Below are 21,954 nucleotides of genomic sequence, written 5' to 3' on the forward strand. Positions count from 1 at the left end.
AAAAGGGGGGGAAATTGTACAAAAAAATATTTATAGCAACTCTTGGTGGAGGCTAAGAATTGAGAATCAAGGGAATGTCCATCAATTGAGGAATGATGGAAAAGGCTGTGTTATATGATTGTAGTGGAATGGTCTTGTGCTACAGGAAATGACAAACAGGATGATCCCAGAAAAACCTGGAAAGACTAATGAACATTGATGTATAGTGAAGTGAACAGAGCTGGGAGGACATTGTGCATAGTGACAGCAGTATTGTTCAAGGAGCAATTGTGAATGACTTAACTACTCTCAGCAGTGCAATGATCCAAGACAATCCCAAGGAACTAATGAGGAAGCTTACTATGCACTGCTATAGAAAGAACTGATAAAAAGAACACTTGTGGATTGTACATATATAACCTGATTGCGATCTTGTGGAGGGGGGAGGAAAGGGAGGGAGGGAGAAAAATTTGGAACTGTAAATCTTATGAAAATGAATGTTGAAAATTACCCTTACATGTAACTGGAAAATAAAAAAATAAAAGTTTGTTGCAAAAGAAAAAAAAAGAATAGAAGATGAATCTGTTAGGTAAAATGTCATTTCTCCCCACAGCTGGAGATTCCTGAGGCAATGGATCCATCTCAGATGGTTGCTGGTGTTTTCCCTTTTGTTGGTTGGTTACCTTCTCTTTCAAGTCTTCAGAAATCTCCAGGAATTCCAGGAAAACCTACCCAAGTCAGACTTTCCAGCTCCCTTTGTCTTGAAGTTATTGCCTCAGGAAGAACTCAAGAAGCTCTTTAACTATGATGGACTATGGTGAGATGTTACCCCTTACCCCACTTCTCTCTCCTGAACCCTAGTTCTGCTCACCTGCTCTTGATAAATTATAGATTTATAGTTGCAAGGGCCTTCAAAGAACAATTAATTCCTTCTCATTTTGAAGATTTGGAAACTTGAGAGAGGCTTAATAACTATCCCAAGGGAAAGTCAGGATTTAAACCCTGGTCCTCTAACTCCAAATGTTAGATGAGCATCTTTCTTCTCTAGATAACCAAGCCCAACTCTATATAGCCCTCCTCTTTGAGTTGCTTTCAGCCCTCAAATCCTTTATTTTAAAGGTCACATCTTTATAGTATGAACTGGAATCATTGATCATCCATTACTAAGTATTAAAGGGATACTGAGAGTAAATAGGGAAAGGAGAACTCACACCTCATCAAAGAGCTAACTTTGTTTTTTCAAGCTATTCTTGGGCACACCCTCTATATTCTCTTCTCAGTTAAAACAATTTTCACTCCCTGCAAATTTTATTAGGTTGCTCTTATCACAGTATATGGCTAGGCACTCCTAAAATCCAAAGTCCTTTGTATAGGACCAGACTTCCTTTTCCCAGCCCCCATCATGCCAGTTAGTGATTTAGGTGTGGGGTTAAAATGCAATAAAGAAAAAAATGCAATAAGGTTCTTGTGAACCATTAAATGTGGTAAAGACAACTTTTCTATTGACAGGGATAAAAAGGATACAATTTCTAAGGTTAAAAAGATAGTAAGGGGGCAACCAGGTGGCACAGTAGATAAAGCACCAGCCCTGGATTCAGGAGGACCTGAATTCAAATACTTCAGATTCAGATACTTGACACTTACTAGCTGTGGGACCCTGGACAAGTCACTTAACCCTCATTGCCCCACCAAAAAAAAAAAGTAAGTTAAAAAGATAGTAAGAAATGGCTACTTCCCTCTGTTTCTGCATTCATTGTTGTTATCAGTCATGACAGGTCAGAAAAACCTTCCTTACTAAACTGAAATATCCAGTACCAATTTCTCATGGAAGAGGAATTTATACCTCTGGCAAGAAAACATCTCCACCTTCTCGAGGGACTAGCCCAAACAATAGAAAATAGATGCCTCTCTTACCTCCCCCACACATAATTGTATAATATTCTTCTGGTAAATCACTCCTGCCTTGGTACTTACAAGATTGTTTAAAATTGCCTTCCCTCATCTTCATCTGAGCTTGTCCAAGTCCTAACCTATCCTGCAAAGTTGAGTTGAAGTACCCTTCTTTCTTAAAGCCTTCTCCGAATTCTCCATCCCTTCTCTGAACTCCTTATAGAACTCAGTACCACCTCCTATCATTTTGTTCTCTAGTTCCAATGGCTAAACCTGTTTCCTAGGAGGTGGTTAGGTAATGTAATGGATAAAGTGCTGAGCCTTGTCTCAGGAAGACAAGTTCAGCTCCAGTCTAAAATATTTACTAGCTGTGTGACCCTGAGCAAGTCATTTAGTCTCTATCTGTCTCAGTTTGCTCAACTGTAAAATGGAGTTAATAATAATATCTACTTCTTAGGGTTGTGAAACTCATATGAGATAATATTTGTAAAGAGCTTAGCACAATGCCGTGTGTGTGTGTGTGTGTGTGTGTGTGTGTGTGTGTGTGAATGAATCAGTCAATCAAAAAGCATTTAAGTGTTTACTGTGACCCAGACACTATGGTAAGTGCTGATGTTACAAAGAAAAGCAAAAAACCATGATGCCAGTGTCTTGGGAAGTTCATATTCTAATGGGGAAGACAACATAAATAACTATGTATGCAACAAGTTATATACAGTTTAAATGAATGGTATTCTCAGAGTGAAGGCACTAGCATCAGAATGGATTGTGAAAGCCTCCTGCAGCAAGTGGGGTTTGATTTGAGGACACCAGGAAAGCCAGGAAGTGATGAGGAGGCAGAGAATTCCAGGGATGGAATGTGCATGGAAGCATCTGGCCAAAGTACAGGTGTAGAAGGCTGCACAAATAGGAAATGCATGTTGTTCAGTTGTTTTCAGTTATGTCTGACTTTTTGGCCCCATTTGGGGGTTTTCTTGGCAGAGACGCTGGACTGGTTTGCTATTTCCTTCTCCAGGTCATTTTACAGATGAGGAAACTGAGGCAAGCAGGGTTAAGTGACTTGCCCAGGGTCATACAGCTAGTAAGTGTCTGAGACCAGATGAACACTCTCCAGGTTTGGCACTCTATCCTCTATACCACCTAGATACCCAGAAATACATGTACTCAGGGCAAATACAGGAGAAATTTATGTTTCTTATGCTGTAGGATGACCATTGTCTTCTAATGATGTCATCATGTAACCCTCACTGAGCCTGATTCTGCTGGGTGTGGCTCATCTTCCCGGTGCCTTATCCCATTAAGGTCTAGGTGATCCTTGGTGATTGATGAGTCTATAGTCTCAGCTAGGTGTTGCACTGTTGATCTTGTGGTGTTTTATTGTCTTCTCTGTGTTTAATCTCTGCTGGGTATAGTTTCCTGTTCAGGGATTGTGATAGTCATCTCTCCTAGGATTATACTTCTAGCTTCTGTGGGAGAAGGTTTGGTGAGGAATAGGAGAAGAGAGGAGGACTTGAGCTAAGGAAGAAGAAGGAAATAATTTCAGTACCTTGGAGGGGTTTGAACTAACAAAATAGGGCAGAAGTTGAAATTGGTGAGAGAAAAACTTGATAAAATTTGGAAGAATTTGAAGAAAAGTTGAAGGAAAACAATCTCCAGGTCTAGGTCCTACTTTCAGGATGTAAGAGAAGCAAAAACAAGGAGAATTAAAAAGGATATAAAAGGATTAAAGTGGATAAAGATGGGCTAAGGAGGAGAGGTTGGAGTGATAGATAAAAGGGGGAAGAGAAAGTAGATGATAAGACTAGCCAAGGCCAGGAAAGTAAGAAAACAGAAGGGGAACAATTATGGGGGTTAAGTACATTGATAGAGTGTATTAGTGGATGAGTCAAATTGGTTGTAAAATGTTTTAACTTTTAAAAGTTAATAATTGACTATTTAATCTGATTCTTTGGGTTGAGCTGTAAACAACCATTATTAGTTTCAAGAAACAGGGTAAAGGTCTCAATCTTTCTGGATGGTAGGGGAAATTTGTGCAACATCTTGGATCATGGTATAATGTTTTTATTTCTTCCACAATCAGGATGACTGTAATCTTAGGCTCTTTGTCTCATTGCAGGTATTAGCTGATGGGTTAATCCATTGCTGGGTTAGTTAATCAGGGGGCTGGACTGTGGCTGGATCTTCTCGTTGACCTTGGCTGCTGTTGTTAGTGGCTCTGGTACCCAGTGGTACCCCTATCAGCGTTGATGTATTGTCCAGTCTCATTGGTCACTTGGGAACTCCTTTCTAGGGATACTCAGGAAAGAATAAGCAGAAAAGATGGAGAAGAGGCTTGTGTTCATAGATAGATGGTAGCTAGGTGAGAGAGTGCAGTTGCTTCCCCTGTCCTTCCCAGTAGCACATAGGATTTCTTGCCTCATACACCTCCAGGAAGGAAAAGAAAGAAAAGGAGGTTGAGGTAAAAGCATATTAATTATTTTGTATTTGAACTGTTTCAGTTCAGTACCTCCCAAGTCATTGGTGCCTAAGTCCATAGTCAGCCAATAGTCAACACAGCACTGGCTCCCAAATAACTTATGGACAAAAATATCTCACCAAGGTTCCTTATGTGACTTTATTGGAATCAGGACAAAGAATATCCATATGTTCTGTGTATAATTCATCAGGAAGGAAAGCTTAGGTGTTATAGTGGATAGAGTACTGGGCCCGGAGTAAGAAAACCTGAGTTCCAATTCAGCCTCAGACATTTATTAGCTGTGTGATCCTGGGCAAGTCACTTTCCTTATCTCAGTTTCTTCAGCTGTAAAATGAAGGTAATAATAGCACCTTCCAGGGTTGTTGTGTGGATCAAATGAGATAATAATTGTGAAATGCTTAGCACAATGCTTGGCACATAGTAAGTGCTATATATTATTATGCTTTTATTATTTACTTTTATATTTTAAGTACAACCATCCACACAAACACATCATTAGAATTTAAAACTATAAAAGAAATGGATGATTATTATTAAAACTATAAAATTTCATGTGACAAATCAAGAAGTAAATAAGTTAAATAGAACATCAAGACCTTACTGAAGGAAAAATTACAAGTGCTCATGTTAAAAAAAATCACAACCTAAGTAAAAGGAACTAAGTAAAAGTTAATTATCCAACAAGTAACTCTTATCACATATAGACTCTTTATAAGCACAAAGGGGGAAGTATCCATATCCTTCTATAGGGAAAATAAGGTTTTGATTGCTAAACTAGACAAAGATTAGATTGAGAAAAAATTAAAGGTCATTAAAATCATAGATGTGGTGAAAATAACAAATAAAATGCTAGCAAATTGATTAAGTAAAAAAGAAAAATTATGTTATGACCAAAGAGATTTCATAATTAGAGTGCAAAGATATTTTAATAGTAGAAAACAAATAAATGTTATAAATCATAGCAGCAAGAGAAAAAATAAATATGGCATGATTATACAAAGAGAGGCAGAGAAAGGCATTGATAAAAATATGGAAATAGAAACATTTGTCCTAATAAGGTAAAAAAAAATACCCCCAAACAAATACAAGTTGTTTTAAAATACAGTTATTGCTGAGGCAGCTAGGTAGTGCAGTGGATAAAGTACTGGCCCTGGATTCAAGAGGACCTGAGTTCAAACCTATAGCTTTCAATACTGATTCAGCCATAGAATCAGAGAATTTTAGGGCTTGTCAGTACCTCACAGTAATCTAGTCCATCCCATGAACAGAAGGAACCCCCACTGTAACATAACATAGAAATGGTCATCCTGACTTCTGCTTGAAGACCTTCAAGGAGGGGAAAGCCACAAATTCCAGAAGCAGTCCATTTGAGACAGCTTTAATTTGGGGGGATTTTTCCTCTGACTAGTCTAAATTTACTTCTTTCCAACTTTCACCCATCATTCCTGATTCTGTCCTGTGGGTTGAATCAGAATGTCCCTCTTCCACATGACAGCCCTTCAAATATTTGATGGCAATGTCCCCACTGGGTCTTCTCTTATTAGTCTATCCATATGAAGTTTTTTCATTAGATCTTCATATAACATGGACCCATTCTGGTTGCCCCTCTTTGAAAACTCTCCAATTTATCAATGTCCCTCCTAAACTGGGGTGCCCAGAACTGAACACAGTACTCCAGATTAGGCCTGATGTAAACCACGTACAGAGAGACTCTTACCTCTCTATCCCTCAAAGCTATGTCCTTAATGCAGCACAAGGTTGCATTAACTTTTTTGACTGCCACATCACACTGCTGCCAAATTGAGCTTGCAGTCCACTAAAAACCCCAGATCTTTTTCAGAATAAGTCCTCTATACTGCCCCCCATAGACTTGTGAAATTGATTTTTTTTTGCATTCAAGTATAAGACTTGACATTTATCCTTATTGAATTTCCTTTTATTAAAATTAGCCACATACTATAGCCTCTCAAGAGCCTTGTGGATCTGGACTGTCATCTACTCCCACATTTGTGTCATCCCAAAATTTACTTGGAAAATTCATATGCAAGAGTAGAAGGCAAGAATATTAAAAAAAAAAGAATTTTCTAAAAGCACAATATCTAATCATGTCTTAACTTAATGATAATTTTATTTTTCAATAGATAGAGGAACAGTTATGGGGATAGTAGCTGGATGCAAAGTGTTTGAAGTTCCATGTGGCAACTTACAAGAAAGGTTCCCAAACCAATTATACTTTTGAACCATATCCATAAACATTTATTAAGTGCCTACTATGTGCCAAATACTGTGCTAAGCTTTGGGGATACAAATAAGAAAGATAGTCTCTGCCCTCAAGGAGTTTACAATCTAATGGGAGAAGACAATGCCCAAAAGAAAATTGAAGGGGAGAGAGGGAGAAAATGAAGTGGAGTTGAAACTAAGCATAATAGCTAATAGTAAGCAAAGTTAGCTGGAAAAATCTCAGCCCTTTATAAAAGCCCTCCAATCAGAAGGGAAAAGCAATTGAAGTTGTTAAATAGCAAAGCTGAATTAGTCTCCATGATGCAGAGATTTCAGGTGATAAGCTTATCCTAGGAGAGGCATGGTGTGTGTTGAAACCAACCAGAGCAACTGATGGTAAATGAATGAACCATGAAAATAACAAAATAAATAAATGATGGCTCTCCCTAACACATTTCAAAGTATATTACAAGTTATTTTTTAACTGATTCTGGTGAAAAAAATAAAGAAACATATCCAAAGACCAAAACAAAAAGCCCAGAAATAGAATCCAGTGTATATAAAAGGGTGTTGGACAAACCCAGGTCTAAAAGTCTATGGGACATAGAATCACCATCCAACAAAAACTGTTGGCTTTATTGTGAAAAATAGGTTTCAAGAAATACTTCAGGGGCAGCTAGATGGCGCAGTGGTTTAAGCGCTGGCCTTGGATTCAGGAGTACCTGAATTCAAATCCGGCCTCAGACACTTGACACTTACTAGCTGTGTGACCCTGGGCAAGTCACTTAACCCCCGTTGCCCCACAAAAAAAAAAATACTTCATATGATACACTACATTGATGTTTAACTAGATCAATAATTTGAATTCCTTTGGTCATAAAAAATATCGGAAGAGAAGGAATAATATATTTGTCTCCATTATGAAGAAAGAAGTAATAATTTTTATAATGAAAACAAATGAAATATATGATTAGGGATAAAATGGTTTGATTATACAAAGATAAAAGGATTTTGTCCCCCCAAAAGTAGTTCTTCTAAAGTTAAAAAAAAACAGTTTAGGGGAAATATTTATAGCATGTTACAGGTTTCCAGCTGAAAGGGTCTAACATCCAGAGTTTATAAAGAATTAATACATAGCTTTATAAGAAGGGGGCAACTAGGTGATGCAGTGGATAAAGTTCAAATCCAGCCTCAGACAGTTGACACTTACTAGCTGTGTGACCCTGGGCAAGTCACTTAACCCTCATTGCCACACCCCACCCCCAAAAAAGATAAAAGTGACAGACACTCACCAATAGAGAGGGGATCAAAGGACATGAACAATTATTGAAGGAGACTTTGTTGGGGGGACAGTAGCAGAGTACAAAGCGTTTGAAGTTCCATGTGGCAACATGTGAGAAAGGTCCCCAGACCAATAATACCTTTGGATCCAAAGATTCCATTGCTAGAACTGCCATGATTAAGTATAAGGGATTTTTCTTCTGTTCCCTTTCCTAAAGTTGGACTGACCTAAAGTTGGAATTTCTCTGCATATGTGAAGAACCATATATGTAGTTTCTCTGCCTTCCTCTTCCTTTCTTTTTCTTGTTGTGCAGTGGCTTTGGAGTGAATCCCAAATGTAGAGAGTTGGCTCAGGAAGAGTGGCATCACATGACAAATGAGCAGTGTCTCTGGACCCATAGCTCCTCCTACATCTCTAGCCTTGACATCTCTTTGTATCTCCATGGAGAAAACCCATGTTCTGTTCCTAGTCTTTCAGTCTAACTAGACCACCTCCAGGAACAACAGGGAAGAAATAATGGGATGCTGTTTTCCTGGGGTGAGTCTCCGGGTCCCCCCATTCCAGTCCATCCACATGGACTGTGTTTTATAGTCTGCCCTCTTTCTACAGGTTGTTCCCACAGAGGCAGTGTAAATGTAAAATGGAATCAGGAAACTTCTTCTTTCAAGAGTCCTACAACAAGAATGAACTTGAGGCAGTGAAAGTCAGAAGAAAGGCAGAATTTGAACACTTCCAAAGGAGGTAATGCAGACCATATAAATGAAGAATCTCTAAAAAGTTCTCTGGCTGTACCCTAGGATTTTCCAGGGTCTATGTCTCAGGTGGATCCTGGGGCAAGATCTCTCTTGAGGTCACCATAAACTGCAACTCCTGGTAGCACTTATAATCCCATTTGCCTGGCTTTGGGGAGTTATCCTTTTATCATATACCATTGGTGAGGGGAGTTTGGTTCAATTTAAGGGTCTGAGAAGATAGAACTGAGGGGAAAAAAACAGAAAATATCTATGAGGGTGAGGGAAAGAGTGTAGAGGGAAATAGATGGGCAGCTGGGTGGTGCAGTGAATAGAGCACTGGGTTTGGAATCAAGAAGACTGATCTTCATGAATTCAAATCTGGCCTCAGACATTTACTAGCAAGTCATTTAACCCTGTTTGCCTCAGTTTCCTCATCTATAAAATGAGGTGGAGTAGAAAATGACAAACCACTCCAGTATCATTGCCAAGAAAATCCTAAATGGGGTCATGACTGAACAACAACAACAACAAAGGGATAGAGAATCCATTTGGATCTTGAGTTTTGTATGGGTATTTAGGCAAACTGTATTCAAGTCCTTTTCAAGTGAGATCATCTTCAGGACCCCGATGAGTACGATACCTCTGTGGACAGAACACTGTCAATCACTGTTGGTAATAAGGCATGTCTCTGTGTGATGCGTTATGGAGCTTAAAAGAACAAGAGAGACAGTCCATGCCTTCACAGACAGAGTTCCTAGTATGATAAGTGGGGGATAGTCTCTCTATTAGACATTGGAGCTGGGAATATGGGGAAGATATGAAAGGAGAACAAAGTTGAGTAGGGGGCATAAGAGAAGATTTTTTGGAGAAGAGGAAAAGGAGATGTTTATCTGACTAGAGTCTTACAATTTCTCCCCAGTGAAGTAGATCTTTAGTGCTGTTTCCCCTCTTGAAGTTACCCTTTTCCCTACTCAAAAACAACAAACTAGGCCGGTAAATAAACCTGTGCTAATTGAAGAGGGATAAAGGAGACACACCAAGACCTACAACCCTACTCCCCACTTCCAGGAAGCATTTTAACTATAACCTTCTGGAGATAGTTACTCCACTTGAGATAATGTCTTCCACCTTTATTGTCTAGGCTTCAGGAGTGCCTTGAAGATTGGGAATTTCACTTAAACTCTCTGGGTATCAATATCTTCATCTGTAAAAATAGTTGGATTAAATTACCTCTAAGGTCTCTTCTCATTCAAAATCCTTGAACATACATATAAGCTAAAAGGGCAATAGGAAGACACATGATAGGTTTGAATAGGAAAGGCAGATAGGCAGCACAATGGACAGAGTGGTGGACCTGGACCTGAGTTCAAATCCAGCCTCAGATACTAACTAGCCATGTGATCTTAGAAAAGTCACTTAACCTCTGTCTGCCTCAGTTTTCTAAACTGTAAAATGAGGATAAGAGAACCTATCTTACAGGGTTGTTGTGAGGATCAAATGAGATAATATTTGTATAGCGCTTTAAACCTTAAAGTGATATACAGATGCTATCTATTATCATCAAGTAATCTTTAGCATATTGTCAATGTTGATTTACAAATAAGAATTGAGGAGCAGTTAGGTAGTGCAGTGGATAAAGCACCAGCCCTGGATTCAGAAGGACCTGAGTTCAAACCCAGTCTCAGACACTTGACACTTACCAGCTGTGTGACCCTGGGCAAGTCACTTAACCCTCATTGCCCCACAAAAAACAAACAAATAAGAATTGAATCAAAATGTATCATCAAAGATGTTTCTGGTAGGAAAAGAAGGTAGACAGGTTGTGTATAAAAAAGGAGAAATTACACAAGTATAGATCCAATGCTGAAATGGTCTCCCTGATGTAGAATAAAAACCAAAGGCAGGGGGCAGCTAGGTGGTGCAATGGATAAAGTACTGACCCTGGATTCAGGAGGACCTGAGTTCAATTCCGGCTTCAGACACTTGACACTTACTAGCTGTGTGACACTGGGCACTTAACCCTCGTTGCCCTGCCAAAAAAAAGGCAAGTCATAGTAAATAGGTTGGATCCTTGGTGGACAATTTGTGGAAAGCATGGGCAAGAAACCTTGAGGGGTTACAGATTGCATGAAGCAATAGATTCCCACTTGTGAAATCACCACTTTATCAAAGTCTCAGAGGGTCTTGCAGTAGCTATCAGATGATACTGTTTTGTCAAAGGTTTGCTGAAAGACCAGGACAACCCTTGAAAATCCTTCCTTAGAGGGGGCGGAGCCAAGATGGGGAGAGGAAGCAGCAAGCTGCCTGAGCTCTCCTTCTGTTCCCTCAAAAAGAACATTAAATCAAGCCTCTGGATGGATTCTGAAACTACAGAACCTGCAAAGCGACAGAGAGACACAGTCCTCCAACCAGAGATAATTTAGAAGACTTCAGGAAAAGGTCGGTCTGACTCGGGCAAAAGGGAGGCCCAGTGCAGGGCAGCAACCTAGCGCTGAGGGGGTCAGGGCAAGTCAGCTGGAGCTGCGGGCCACAGCCAAACAACTGAGGCCCCTGGAACCTGATTCAAAAATCTGGTGGCCAAGAAGGACAGTGGAAAAACCTACCTGCACCGGCAGGAATGGACACCAGGAGCGGGCGCCTGGCTGGCCGAGCGCACCCAGACAGGAAGTGCAGGGCGGGGGATCGCCACACACCATAAAGGCCTCAGAGTAAAAAGCTGGTCACACAGCACCTATACCCCTGCACAAGAAGCCCAAAACAGGGACTCTGGTGCCCCGAGAGCAGACCTCAACTTAAAAAACAAATAAATAAGCTGCAATAATGAGTAAGAAGCAAAAAAGAGCCCTCTCCATTGAGAGCTTCTGTATCAATAGGGAAGAAGCCAACACAAATTCAGATGAGGACAATACCCTCAAATTGCCTACATGTGAAGCCTCACGAGGGAAGGTGAATTGGTCTCAGGAACAAAAAGCCTTCCTGGAAGAGCTCAAAAAGGATTTTAAAAATCAATTGAGAGAGGTAGAAGAAAAAATGGGGAGAGAAATGAAAGCAAAACAAGAAAACTATGAAAAAAGAATCAGCAGCTTGGAAAAGGAAGCACAAAGATTGACTGGCCAAATGGAAAAAAAAGTGCATAATTTCACTGAAGAAAACAATGCCTTAAAAAATTCAGTTGGCCAAATGGAAAAAAAGGTGCATAATCTCATTGAAGAAAACAGTGCCTTAAAAAATTCACTTGGCCAAATGGAAAAAAAGGTGCATAATCTTACTGAAGAAAGCAATGCTTTAAAAATTAAAATTGGACAGTTGGAAGATAAGGAATCCATGAGACACCAGGAATCAGTCAAGCAGAATCAAAAGAATGAAAAAATAGAAGAAAATGTGAAATACCTCATTGGAAAGACAACTGATCTGGAAAACAGATCGAGGAGAGACAATTTGAGAATCATTGGACTGCCTGAAAGCCATGATCAGAAAAAGAGTCTAGACACCATATTCCAGGAAATCATTAAGGAGAACTGCCCTGATATCATAGAATCAGAGGATAAAATCATCATTGAAAGAATACACTGATCACCTCCTGAAAGAGACCCCAAAAGGAAAACTCCAAGAAATATTGTAGCCAAATTCCAGAATTATCAGGTGAAGGAGAAAACACTCCAAGCAGCCAGAAAGAAGCAATTTAAATATGATGGAGCCACAGTCAGGATTGCTCAGGACCTGGCAGCTTCAACATTAAAGGACCGCAAGGCTTGGAATATGATATTCCGGAAGGCAAAGGAGCTTGGATTGCAGCCAAGAATCTATTACCCAGCAAAAATGTGCATTTTCTTTCAGGGGAAAAGATGGACATTTAATGACATTGGGGACTTTCAATCTTTCCTGGTGAAAAGACCAGAACTGAATAGAAAATTTGATCTCAACATACAAGACTCAAGAGAAGTTTAAAAAGGTAAACAGAGGGGGAGAAAAAAAAAAAGGTTACCCTATTAGGTTAAACTGTTTATATCCCTACATGGGAAGATAATACTCATAACTCTTAAGAACTGTAAATATATTTGGGCAGAGAGGACTTTACACAGAGGGTATAAATATAAATTGTCTTTGATGTGATGATACAAAAAAATTTTTAAGGGGTTAAAAAGGGAGTCTCTGGGGAGGAGAGGAAAGGGGAGGTGGAAGGGGATGAATTATATCATATGAAGAGATGAAAAAAAAAACCTATTACAATAGAGGGAAAGAAAGGAGGGGTGAACATTGTTTCAACCCTATTCTCATTAGATTTGATTCAAAGAGGGAATAACATATACGTTCATTGGGATAAAGAAACTTAACTCATTCTTTAGGGAAGCAAAAGGGGAAGGGAAAGGGGGGACTGATAGAAGGGAGGACAAAAGCAAGGGAGAAAAGGGTAAAGAAAAGAGAAGGGGGTGATAAAAAGGGAGGGGCAGATTGGGGAGGCAGGGGTAAGAAGTAAAATGTCGGTGAGGATGAATAGGGTGAAAGAAGGGGGGGAAAGTACAAAGGGGGAAAATAGAATGGAGGGGAATAGACAGTCAGTAATAATAACTGTGAATGTGAATGGGATGAACTCTGCTATAAAATGGAAGCGAATTGCAGAGTGGATTAAAAACCAGAATCCTACAATATGCTGTTTACAAGAAACACATTTGAAGCAGAGAGATACACACAGAGTAAAGGTAAAAGGCTGGAGTAGAATATATTATGCTTCAGCTAAAGTAAAAAAAGCAGGGGTAGCAATCCTTATCTCAGACAAAGCACAGGCAAAAATAGATCTCATTAAAAGAGATAAGGAAGGAAATTACATCTTGCTTAAAGGTACTATAGATAATGAAGTAATATCAATATTGAATATATATGTGCCAAGTGGTATAGCATCCAAGTTCTAAAAGGAGAAGTTAAATGAGTTACAAGAGGAATTAGACAGTAATACTATACTAGTGGGGGATCTGAATCTCTCCCTCTCAGAATTAGATAAATCTAGCCAAAAAATAAATAAGAAAGAAGCGAAAGAGGTGAATATATTACTAGAAAAGTTAGACATGATAGATGTCTGGAGAAAATTGAATGGGGATAGAAAGGAATATACCTTTTTCTCAGCAGTACATGGCACATTTTCAAAAATTGACCATGTATTAGGGCACAAATGTAGAAAGGCAGAAATAGTAAATGCATCCTTTTCAGATCATGATGCAATAAAAATTACATGTAAGAAAGAGCCAAGGAAAAGTAGAATGAAAATCAATTGGAAACTAAATAATTTCATTCTAAAGAATGAATGGGCCAAACAAGAAATCATAGAAACAATCAATAACTATATCCAAGAAAATGACAATAATGAGACAACATACCCAAATCTATGGGATGCAACCAAAGCAGTGCTTAGGGGGAAATTTATAGCTCTAAATGCTTACATGAATAAAAAAGAGAAAGAGGAGATTAATGAATTGGGCATGCAACTTAAAAAGCTAGAAAAAGAACAAATTAGAAATCCCCAATTAGATATTAAATTAGAGATCCTGAAAATCAAAGGAGAAATTAATAAGATTGAAAGCAAAAAAAACTATAGAATTAATCAATAAAACTAAGAGCTGGTTTTATGAAAAAAAAACGATAAAATATTGGTTAATTTGATTAAAAAAAAGAAAGAAGAAAACCAAATTACCAGTATCAAAAACGAAAAAGGGGATGTTACCACCAATGAAGTGGAAATTAAATCAATAATTAGGAATTATTTTGCCCAACTGTATGCCAATAAATTTGACAATCTAAATGAAATGGATGAATATTTACAAAAATACAAACTGCCCAGGTTAACTGAAGAAGAAATAAAATCCTTAAATAAACCCATATTAGAAAAAGAAATTGAACAAGCCATTAATGAACTCCCTAGGAAAAAATCCCCAAGGCCAGATGGATTTACGGGTGAATTTTATCAAACATTTAAAGAACAATTAATTCCAATATTATACAAATTATTTGGAAAAATAGGTGAAGAAGGAGTTCTACCAAATTCGTTTTATGACACAAATATGGTGGTGATACCAAAACCAGGCAAAGCAAAAACAGAGAAAGAAAATTATAGACCAATTTCCTTAATGAATATTGACGCTAAAATCTTAAATAAGATATTAGCAAGGAGATTACAGCAAGTGATCACCAGGATAATACACTATGACCAGGTGGGATTTATACCAGGAATGCAGGGCTGGTTCAACATTAGGAAAACTATTAACATAATCAACCACATCAATAAGAAAACCAACCAAAATCATATGATTATCTCAATAGATGCAGAGAAAGCTTTTGACAAAATACAACACCCATTCCTAATAAAAACACTGGAGAGTTTAGGAATAGGGGGAGCTTTCCTTAAAATAATAAATAGTATCTACCTAAAGCCATCAGCAAGTATTATATGCAATGGAGATAAATTAGAGACCTTCCCAATAAGATCAGGGATGAAACAGGGATGTCCATTATCACCCCTATTATTTAATATTGTCCTAGAAATGTTAGCTTTAGCAATCAGAGAAGAGAAAGGAATTAAAGGAATTAGAATAGGCAAGGAGGAAACAAAACTATCACTCTTTGCAGATGTTATGATGGTATACTTAAGGAATCCTCAAGAATCAACTCAAAAATTACTTGAAACAATTAACAACTTTAGCAAAGTAGCAGTATATAAAATAAATCCACATAAATCATCAGCATTTCTATACATGACCAACAAAGTCCAGCAGCAAGAGATAGAAAGAGAAATTCCATTTAAAGTAACAGTAGATAATATAAAATACTTGGGAGTCTACTTGCCAAGACAAACCCAGGAACTCTATGAACACAACTACCAAACACTCTTCACACAAATCAAATCAGATCTAAATAATTGGAAAGATATCAATTGCTCATGGATAGGCAGAGCTAATATAGTAAAAATGACAATACTGCCTAAATTAATTTACTTATTCAGTGCCATACCAATCAGACTGCCTAAAAATTATTTTATAGAGCTAGAAAGAATAATAACAAAATTCATCTGGAAAAACAAAAAATCAAGACTATCCAGGGAAATAATGAAAAAAAATTCACAGGAAGGTGGGTTAGCAGTACCAAACCTGGAGCTCTACTATAAAGCAGCAGTCATCAAAACCATCTGGTACTGGCTAAAAAATAGAGTGGTAGATCAATGGAATAGGCTAGGCTCAGGAAATGCAGTAGTAAATGACACTAGTAATGTAGTGTTTGATAAACCCAAAGACTCCAGCTTCTGGGATAGGAACTCAGTATTTGACAAAAACTGTTGGGAAAACTGGAAGATAGTATGGCAGAAATTAGGCATGGACCAACATCTTACACCTTATACTAAAATAAGGTCAAAATGGATACACGATTTAGACATAAGAGGTGATACCATAGGTAAATTAGGAGAGAAAGGAATAGTCTACCTATCAGATCTTTGGAAAGGAAAACCGTTTTTGACCAAACAAGAGATAGAGTATATTATAAAATGCAAAGTGGATGATTTTGATTACATTAAATTAAAAAATTTTTGTACAAACAGAAGCAATGCATCCAAAATTAGACGGGAGGCAGAAAGCTGGGAAACAATTTTTGAGGCCAGTACTTCTGATAAAGGCCTCATCTCTAAAATATATAGGGAACTAAATCAAATTTATAAGAACCCAAGTCATTCCCCAATTGAGAAATGGTCAAAGGATATGAACAGGCAGTTTTCTGATGAAGAAACCAAAGCTATCTATTCCCATATGAAAAAATGCTCTAAATCTCGAATGATTAGAGAGATGCAAATAAAAACAACTCTGAGGTACCACCTGACACCTATGAGATTGGCTAAAATGACAAAAAAGGAAAATAATAAATGTTGGAGAAGCTGTGGGAAAATTGGAACACTAATGCATTGTTGGTGGAGCTGTGAACTGATCCAACCATTCTGGAGAGCAATTTGGAATTATGCCCAAAGGGCAATAAAGCTGTGCATACCCTTTGACCCAGCAATACCAATTCTGGGTCTTTTTCCCAAAGAGATCATGGAAGGGGGAAAGGGACCCACATGTACAAAAATATTTATAGCTGCTGTTTACGTGGTGGCAAAGAATTGGAAGTTGAGGGGGTGCCCATCAATTGGGGAATGGCTGGACAAGTTGTGGTATATGAATACAATGGAATACTATTGTGCTATAAGAAACTATGAGCAGGAGGAGTTCAGAGAAACCTGGAGGGTCTTGCGTGGGCTGATGATGAGTGAGATGAGCAGAACTAGAAGAACATTGTACACAGTAACATCAACATTGAGTGTTGATCTACTGTGATGGACTATATTCTTCTCACCAATGCAATGGTACAGAAGAGTTCCAGGGAACTCGTGATGGAAGAGGATCTCCAAATCCAGGAAAAAAAAAAAAAAGAACTGCGGAGTATAGATGCTAAATGAACCATACTATTTCTTTTATTTTTGATGCTGTTGTTTTTTTTCTATTTTGAGGCTTTCCATCATTGCTCTGATTTTTTTCTCTTATAACATGACTAATGCAGAAATAGGATTAATGTTATTATATATATATATACATATATATATATATATAACCTATATCAGATTACCTGCTGTCTAGGGGAGGGGAGGGAGGGAGAAAAATCTGAAATTGTAAAGCTTGTATAAACAAAGGTTGAGAACTATCTTTACATGTAACGGGAAAAAAAAATACTTTATTAATTAAAAAAAAAAGAAAGAAAATCCTTCCTTAGAGTTTTCAGGTTCAGGAAAGTTCTCAGAACCTCATCCATCAATATATGTCTTCAAACTCTACTTCCCTCAAATGAGCAAATGTGGAAAAGTTTATAGTACATTATTTTCACCCCATTGCTGGATGACTCTGTAGGTGTTCTCAAGTTCTATTTGGTATGCATACTCCATTTCCTACAATCAGAATAGCTATTTCCAGAGAGAAGGTACTGCATCTCCCCTAAACATTTCTGCTCTCAGATGAAAAGTTTCCCCATGCTGTCTCTCTTCCCACAGACCATCTCAAGTCACCATTCATGGGAAATGTTTTGTAATTGCTTGTTGGAGGTGAGAACAAATGGGACAAGAGGATCTCAAAACACTGCACTCATATTTCTTTCTTCTGCAGAAAAGGGCTGCCCCACCCTCCACCTGTGCTGGCCCAGCCAAACATCCCTTTTGGGTATCCTATTCATGGGGTGGAGGTGATGCCCCTTCACACAATACTGATCCCAGGTAGGTGCCTGCTCATTTCCTTGGCCCCATTCCCCTCCCTTGTTTTCATGCTTGCTCCCAAGACTGAATAATGGCTCATTTATCATTTAATTCTCTCACTCTCAATCACCAGTCATTAATTAAGGGCCAACTTTATTCCAGGCTAGGTTCTAGGGATAAAAAGAAAAAAAATGAGACTTCCTGTCTTCAAGGAGCTTACATTTTAATAAAGTAGAAAACATAACACACATATAAATATATGCAAAGCATATATATAACATCTGATGTGGTTTACCTCTAGCATAGAACCCACACACACACCATATTCAATCTTTTGTCTGGCTCTTTTACCTCAACCTGACTTCACACTGTCAGATCTGAGTTCCCAGAGAAGGACCACAATTGGCTGTGCTCAAATTCTGTTAGGATCCTAACATGTAGCTTTTTTTGGGAGGTTGGAGGAATACATTCCTCATAGCCATCGCAGATCTCATGTTCTCCCCTGTATACTTCCATTTGACTAACAATAATGGTGCATTAGATAGAAATAAATATTTACTTAACAATAAAGTAAAAGAAACAATCATAACATCACAATTATTCATGTAAGGCAAATAAAAGAATAATAAATACATCACAATTTGCACATAAACCTGGGTCACGCTCTTCCACCAATGCACTTAGTGGCTGTATAGAAGAGTGGGCACAAACCTGGCAGGGAAGTGCATGAGTAAGGAAAACCCATGTGCTTGGCATAACACAACTCTAGAACTGAACTTTAGTGCCTTCTTGTTTCAAGAACTAGCTTCTGTATTTAATAGACACTTCTACTTCTAATATAAAGTTTATCTATACTATGCTAGAATAGTACTAACATCTCAGCCACCCATATCAATCCACTGAATGACTTCTCTGATTCCCTACTTCCAAGTTGTTCCTCCCCTCAGTTGCACTTACTCCTCAATAGCCACTGTAATATCTATCACTTCCGGATTCAGGCTTAGCTGATGCCTTCAGCTAAAGTATTCTTACACTCTTTTAGGAAAAGGCAATGACTTTGACTCTAATTTTAGTAAAGACCTCTTCAACTCTTATCCTAAGGATCCTTCTTTTCTACCTCTCAGCAACAAGTAGCAATGCAGAGAAATGTATTCTGTCTTCTCTTCACTACTCTTACTCTCAGCAGAAAATCACAATAGATGGCAGAGTATATTCTCTCTACTTCTTATTATCCATATTCATAGAAGCAAGTTATAATAGAGAACATAGTATATTTTTTCTCTTCCTTCTTCCTTTCAACAGCAGGTAACAGCAGAATAATCTGCTTCTCTTTGGCATATTAATTGGCTTTGCTTCTAGTGTCAGTACAGAGATAGAGTTATGATCTCTAAAACAATTCTTAAATCTTTACTTTCACCTCTTTAATCTTTCTAGGTACATGGTCTGGATCCTCTCAGGGAATTACCCCACCTTATCTTATGGTTGGTAACCAAATTTTTGTCTACTGCCTTTGATCTAGCAAAGTATATGTGTCCTATATTCACAGAACAATTCTGACATCCATATGTCCTATTATTAACTTTAAAGTGATCTAATCAACCTGCTCATCATATAGCACAGCAGTATTCCATCACAATCATATTCTGCAGCTTTTTTAGCCATTCCCTTGTTGAAGCACATCCTTCAATTTCCAGTTCTTTGCCACCACAAAGAAAGCTGCTATAAATGTTTTAGAACATACACGTTCTTTTCCTTTTTCCCTAATCACCTTGGGAAACCGACCTAATAGTGGTATTGCTGGGTCAAAGAGTATACACAGTTTTATAACTCTTTGGGCATAATTCCAAATTGCTCTCCAAAATGGTTGGATCACTTCACAATTCCAACAACAGGGTATCAGTGTCCCAATTTTTCCACATCCCCTCCAACATTTGTCACTTTTATTCTTTTAGCTAATCTCATAAGAATAAGATCATATCTCAAAGTTGTTTTAATTTGCATTTCTCTAATTGATAGTGATGTAGAGCATTTTATATAACTATAAATTATTTTTATTTCTGTACTGGAAAACTGCCTGTTCATACTCCTTGACCCTTTATCAATTGGACAATGACTCACATTCTTATATATTTCACAAAGTTCTTTATATATTTGAGAAACTGTCTATAAAATTTCATCTCCCACCCCCAAATTTTTTGCTTTCTTTTTAATCTTGGCTACATTGGTTTTATTTGTACAAAACCTTTTTTAATTTAATGTAATGAAATTATCCATTTTATACCTCACAATGCTCTCTATTTCTTGTTTATTCATAAATTGTTCTCCCACCCATAAGTCTAATGGATATGTTCCACATTCACCTAATTTTCTTGTAATAGCTCTCTTTATATGTATCCATTTTGACCTTATCTTGGAGAATGGTATAAGGTATTGGTCTATGTGCAATTTCTCCCAGACTGCTTTCCAGGTTTCCCAACAATTTTTTTTAACCAAATAAAACTTAAACTTTTTACGCTTGTCAAACACAAAGTTACCATAGTCATTTGATGCTGTGATATTGTAGGTATACTCTATTCCACTGATCTACCTTTCTCTTTCTTAGCCAATATCAGATAGTTTTGAAAATGACTGCTTTATAATATAGTTTAAGATTTGGTAGTGCTAAACCTTCATCCATTACACTTTTTTATTAGTTCCTTTGAAATTCTTTACCTCTTGTTCTTCGACATGAATTTTGTTATTATTTTTTCTAACTCAGTAAAATAAGTTTTGGTAATTTAATTGTGATGGCATTGAATAAATAGATTAGTTTAGGTAGAATTCTAATTTTTATTATATTGTCTCTGCCAATAAACAATATTTATCCAATTATTTAAATCTGGCATTGTATAAAAAGTGTCTTATGTTTCTGAAGTTCCTGGATTTGTTTTGGAAATTGTGCTCCCAGGCATTTTATGCTATCAACAGTTATTCTAAAAGATATCTCTTACTACCTCGTTGCACAGGGCTTTGTTGGTGATATATAGAAATACTGATGATTTATGTGGGTTTATTTTGTACCTGATACTTTGATAAAGTTATTAACTATTTCGACTAACTTTTTAGTTGAATCTTTAGGATTTTCCAAGTAATATTGTCTACCAAAAGAGATAGTTTTATCACCTCATTGTCCATTTTAATTCTTTCCATTTCTTTTTCTTATCTTATTGCTATTGCTAACATTTCTAAATAATATTGGATGATATTAGTGATAATGGACATCTTGCTTCACTCCTGATCTTATTGGGAAAACCTCTAGTTTATCCCCATTATAAATAATCCTCGCTGATGGTGTTAGGCAGATGATTCTTATCATTTTAAGAAAATATCCATTTATAACTTCTTCCAAGTGTTTTAATAGGAATGAGTGTTGTATTTTACCAAAAGCTTTTCTTGCATCAATTAATATAATCATGTGATTTTGTTTATTTTGTTATTGATATAACAAATTGTGTTAATAGTTTTCCTTATATTAAACTAACCCTGCATTCCTGGTATAAATCCTACTTCATCAGAATGTATGATCTTTTTGATATTAGGATTTTTTATTAACTTGTGAAATTGGACTATAATTTACTTTCATTGTCTATTATTGCTTTTAGGTGTTATCAATCCCCAGAATGTTAGCATTGCTCTTATGGCATCCTTCAGCACCATGGTCAGGGGTATAGGAAGGAACAGAAAACTATGAGCTCCGTCAATACTAGAGCAAGGTTGCTTGCAGTTAAGCCATGCTGTTTGCCATTGGGGGCATATGAAGATGACATATAGTATGATATTTGAGAAGGTTATTGTGCCTGTGAACAGTTTGTAAGTGAACCTCTTAGGCTTGAGAAAGATTCTGCAAAAGAAAATGCAGACCACAAAAACTTCCAAGAAAAATAAAGTTTTAAAAGTATGCTTCAATCCGTATTTTGACTCCATCAATTCTTTCACTGGAGGTGAATAGCATTTTTTCATCACAGGTCCTTCAAAATTGTCTCAGATCCTTGTATTGCTGAGAATAGCTAAGTCATTCACATTTGATCTTCATACAACATTGCTGTTACTGTGTACAGTGGTCTACTGGTTCTGCTCA

The 21,954-nt window shown here is 37.4% G+C and overlaps 1 protein-coding gene across 1 annotated transcript in view; it reads left to right on the forward strand.

Moving 5' to 3' along the window:
• The window catches only part of LOC122725876 (beta-1,4 N-acetylgalactosaminyltransferase 2-like), a 59,423-nt gene that overhangs the window by 5,216 nt on the left and 32,253 nt on the right, over nucleotides 1-21,954 (forward strand). The window contains 3 exon segments of the mRNA XM_043963223.1: nucleotides 593-796; nucleotides 8,457-8,588; nucleotides 17,752-17,858. Of these exon segments, the coding sequence (XP_043819158.1) occupies nucleotides 593-796; nucleotides 8,457-8,588; nucleotides 17,752-17,858 (443 nt within the window).

This window comes from Dromiciops gliroides, chromosome 4, assembly GCF_019393635.1.
Source record: "Dromiciops gliroides isolate mDroGli1 chromosome 4, mDroGli1.pri, whole genome shotgun sequence".
In the NCBI taxonomy this organism is placed as follows: Eukaryota; Metazoa; Chordata; class Mammalia; order Microbiotheria; family Microbiotheriidae; genus Dromiciops; species Dromiciops gliroides.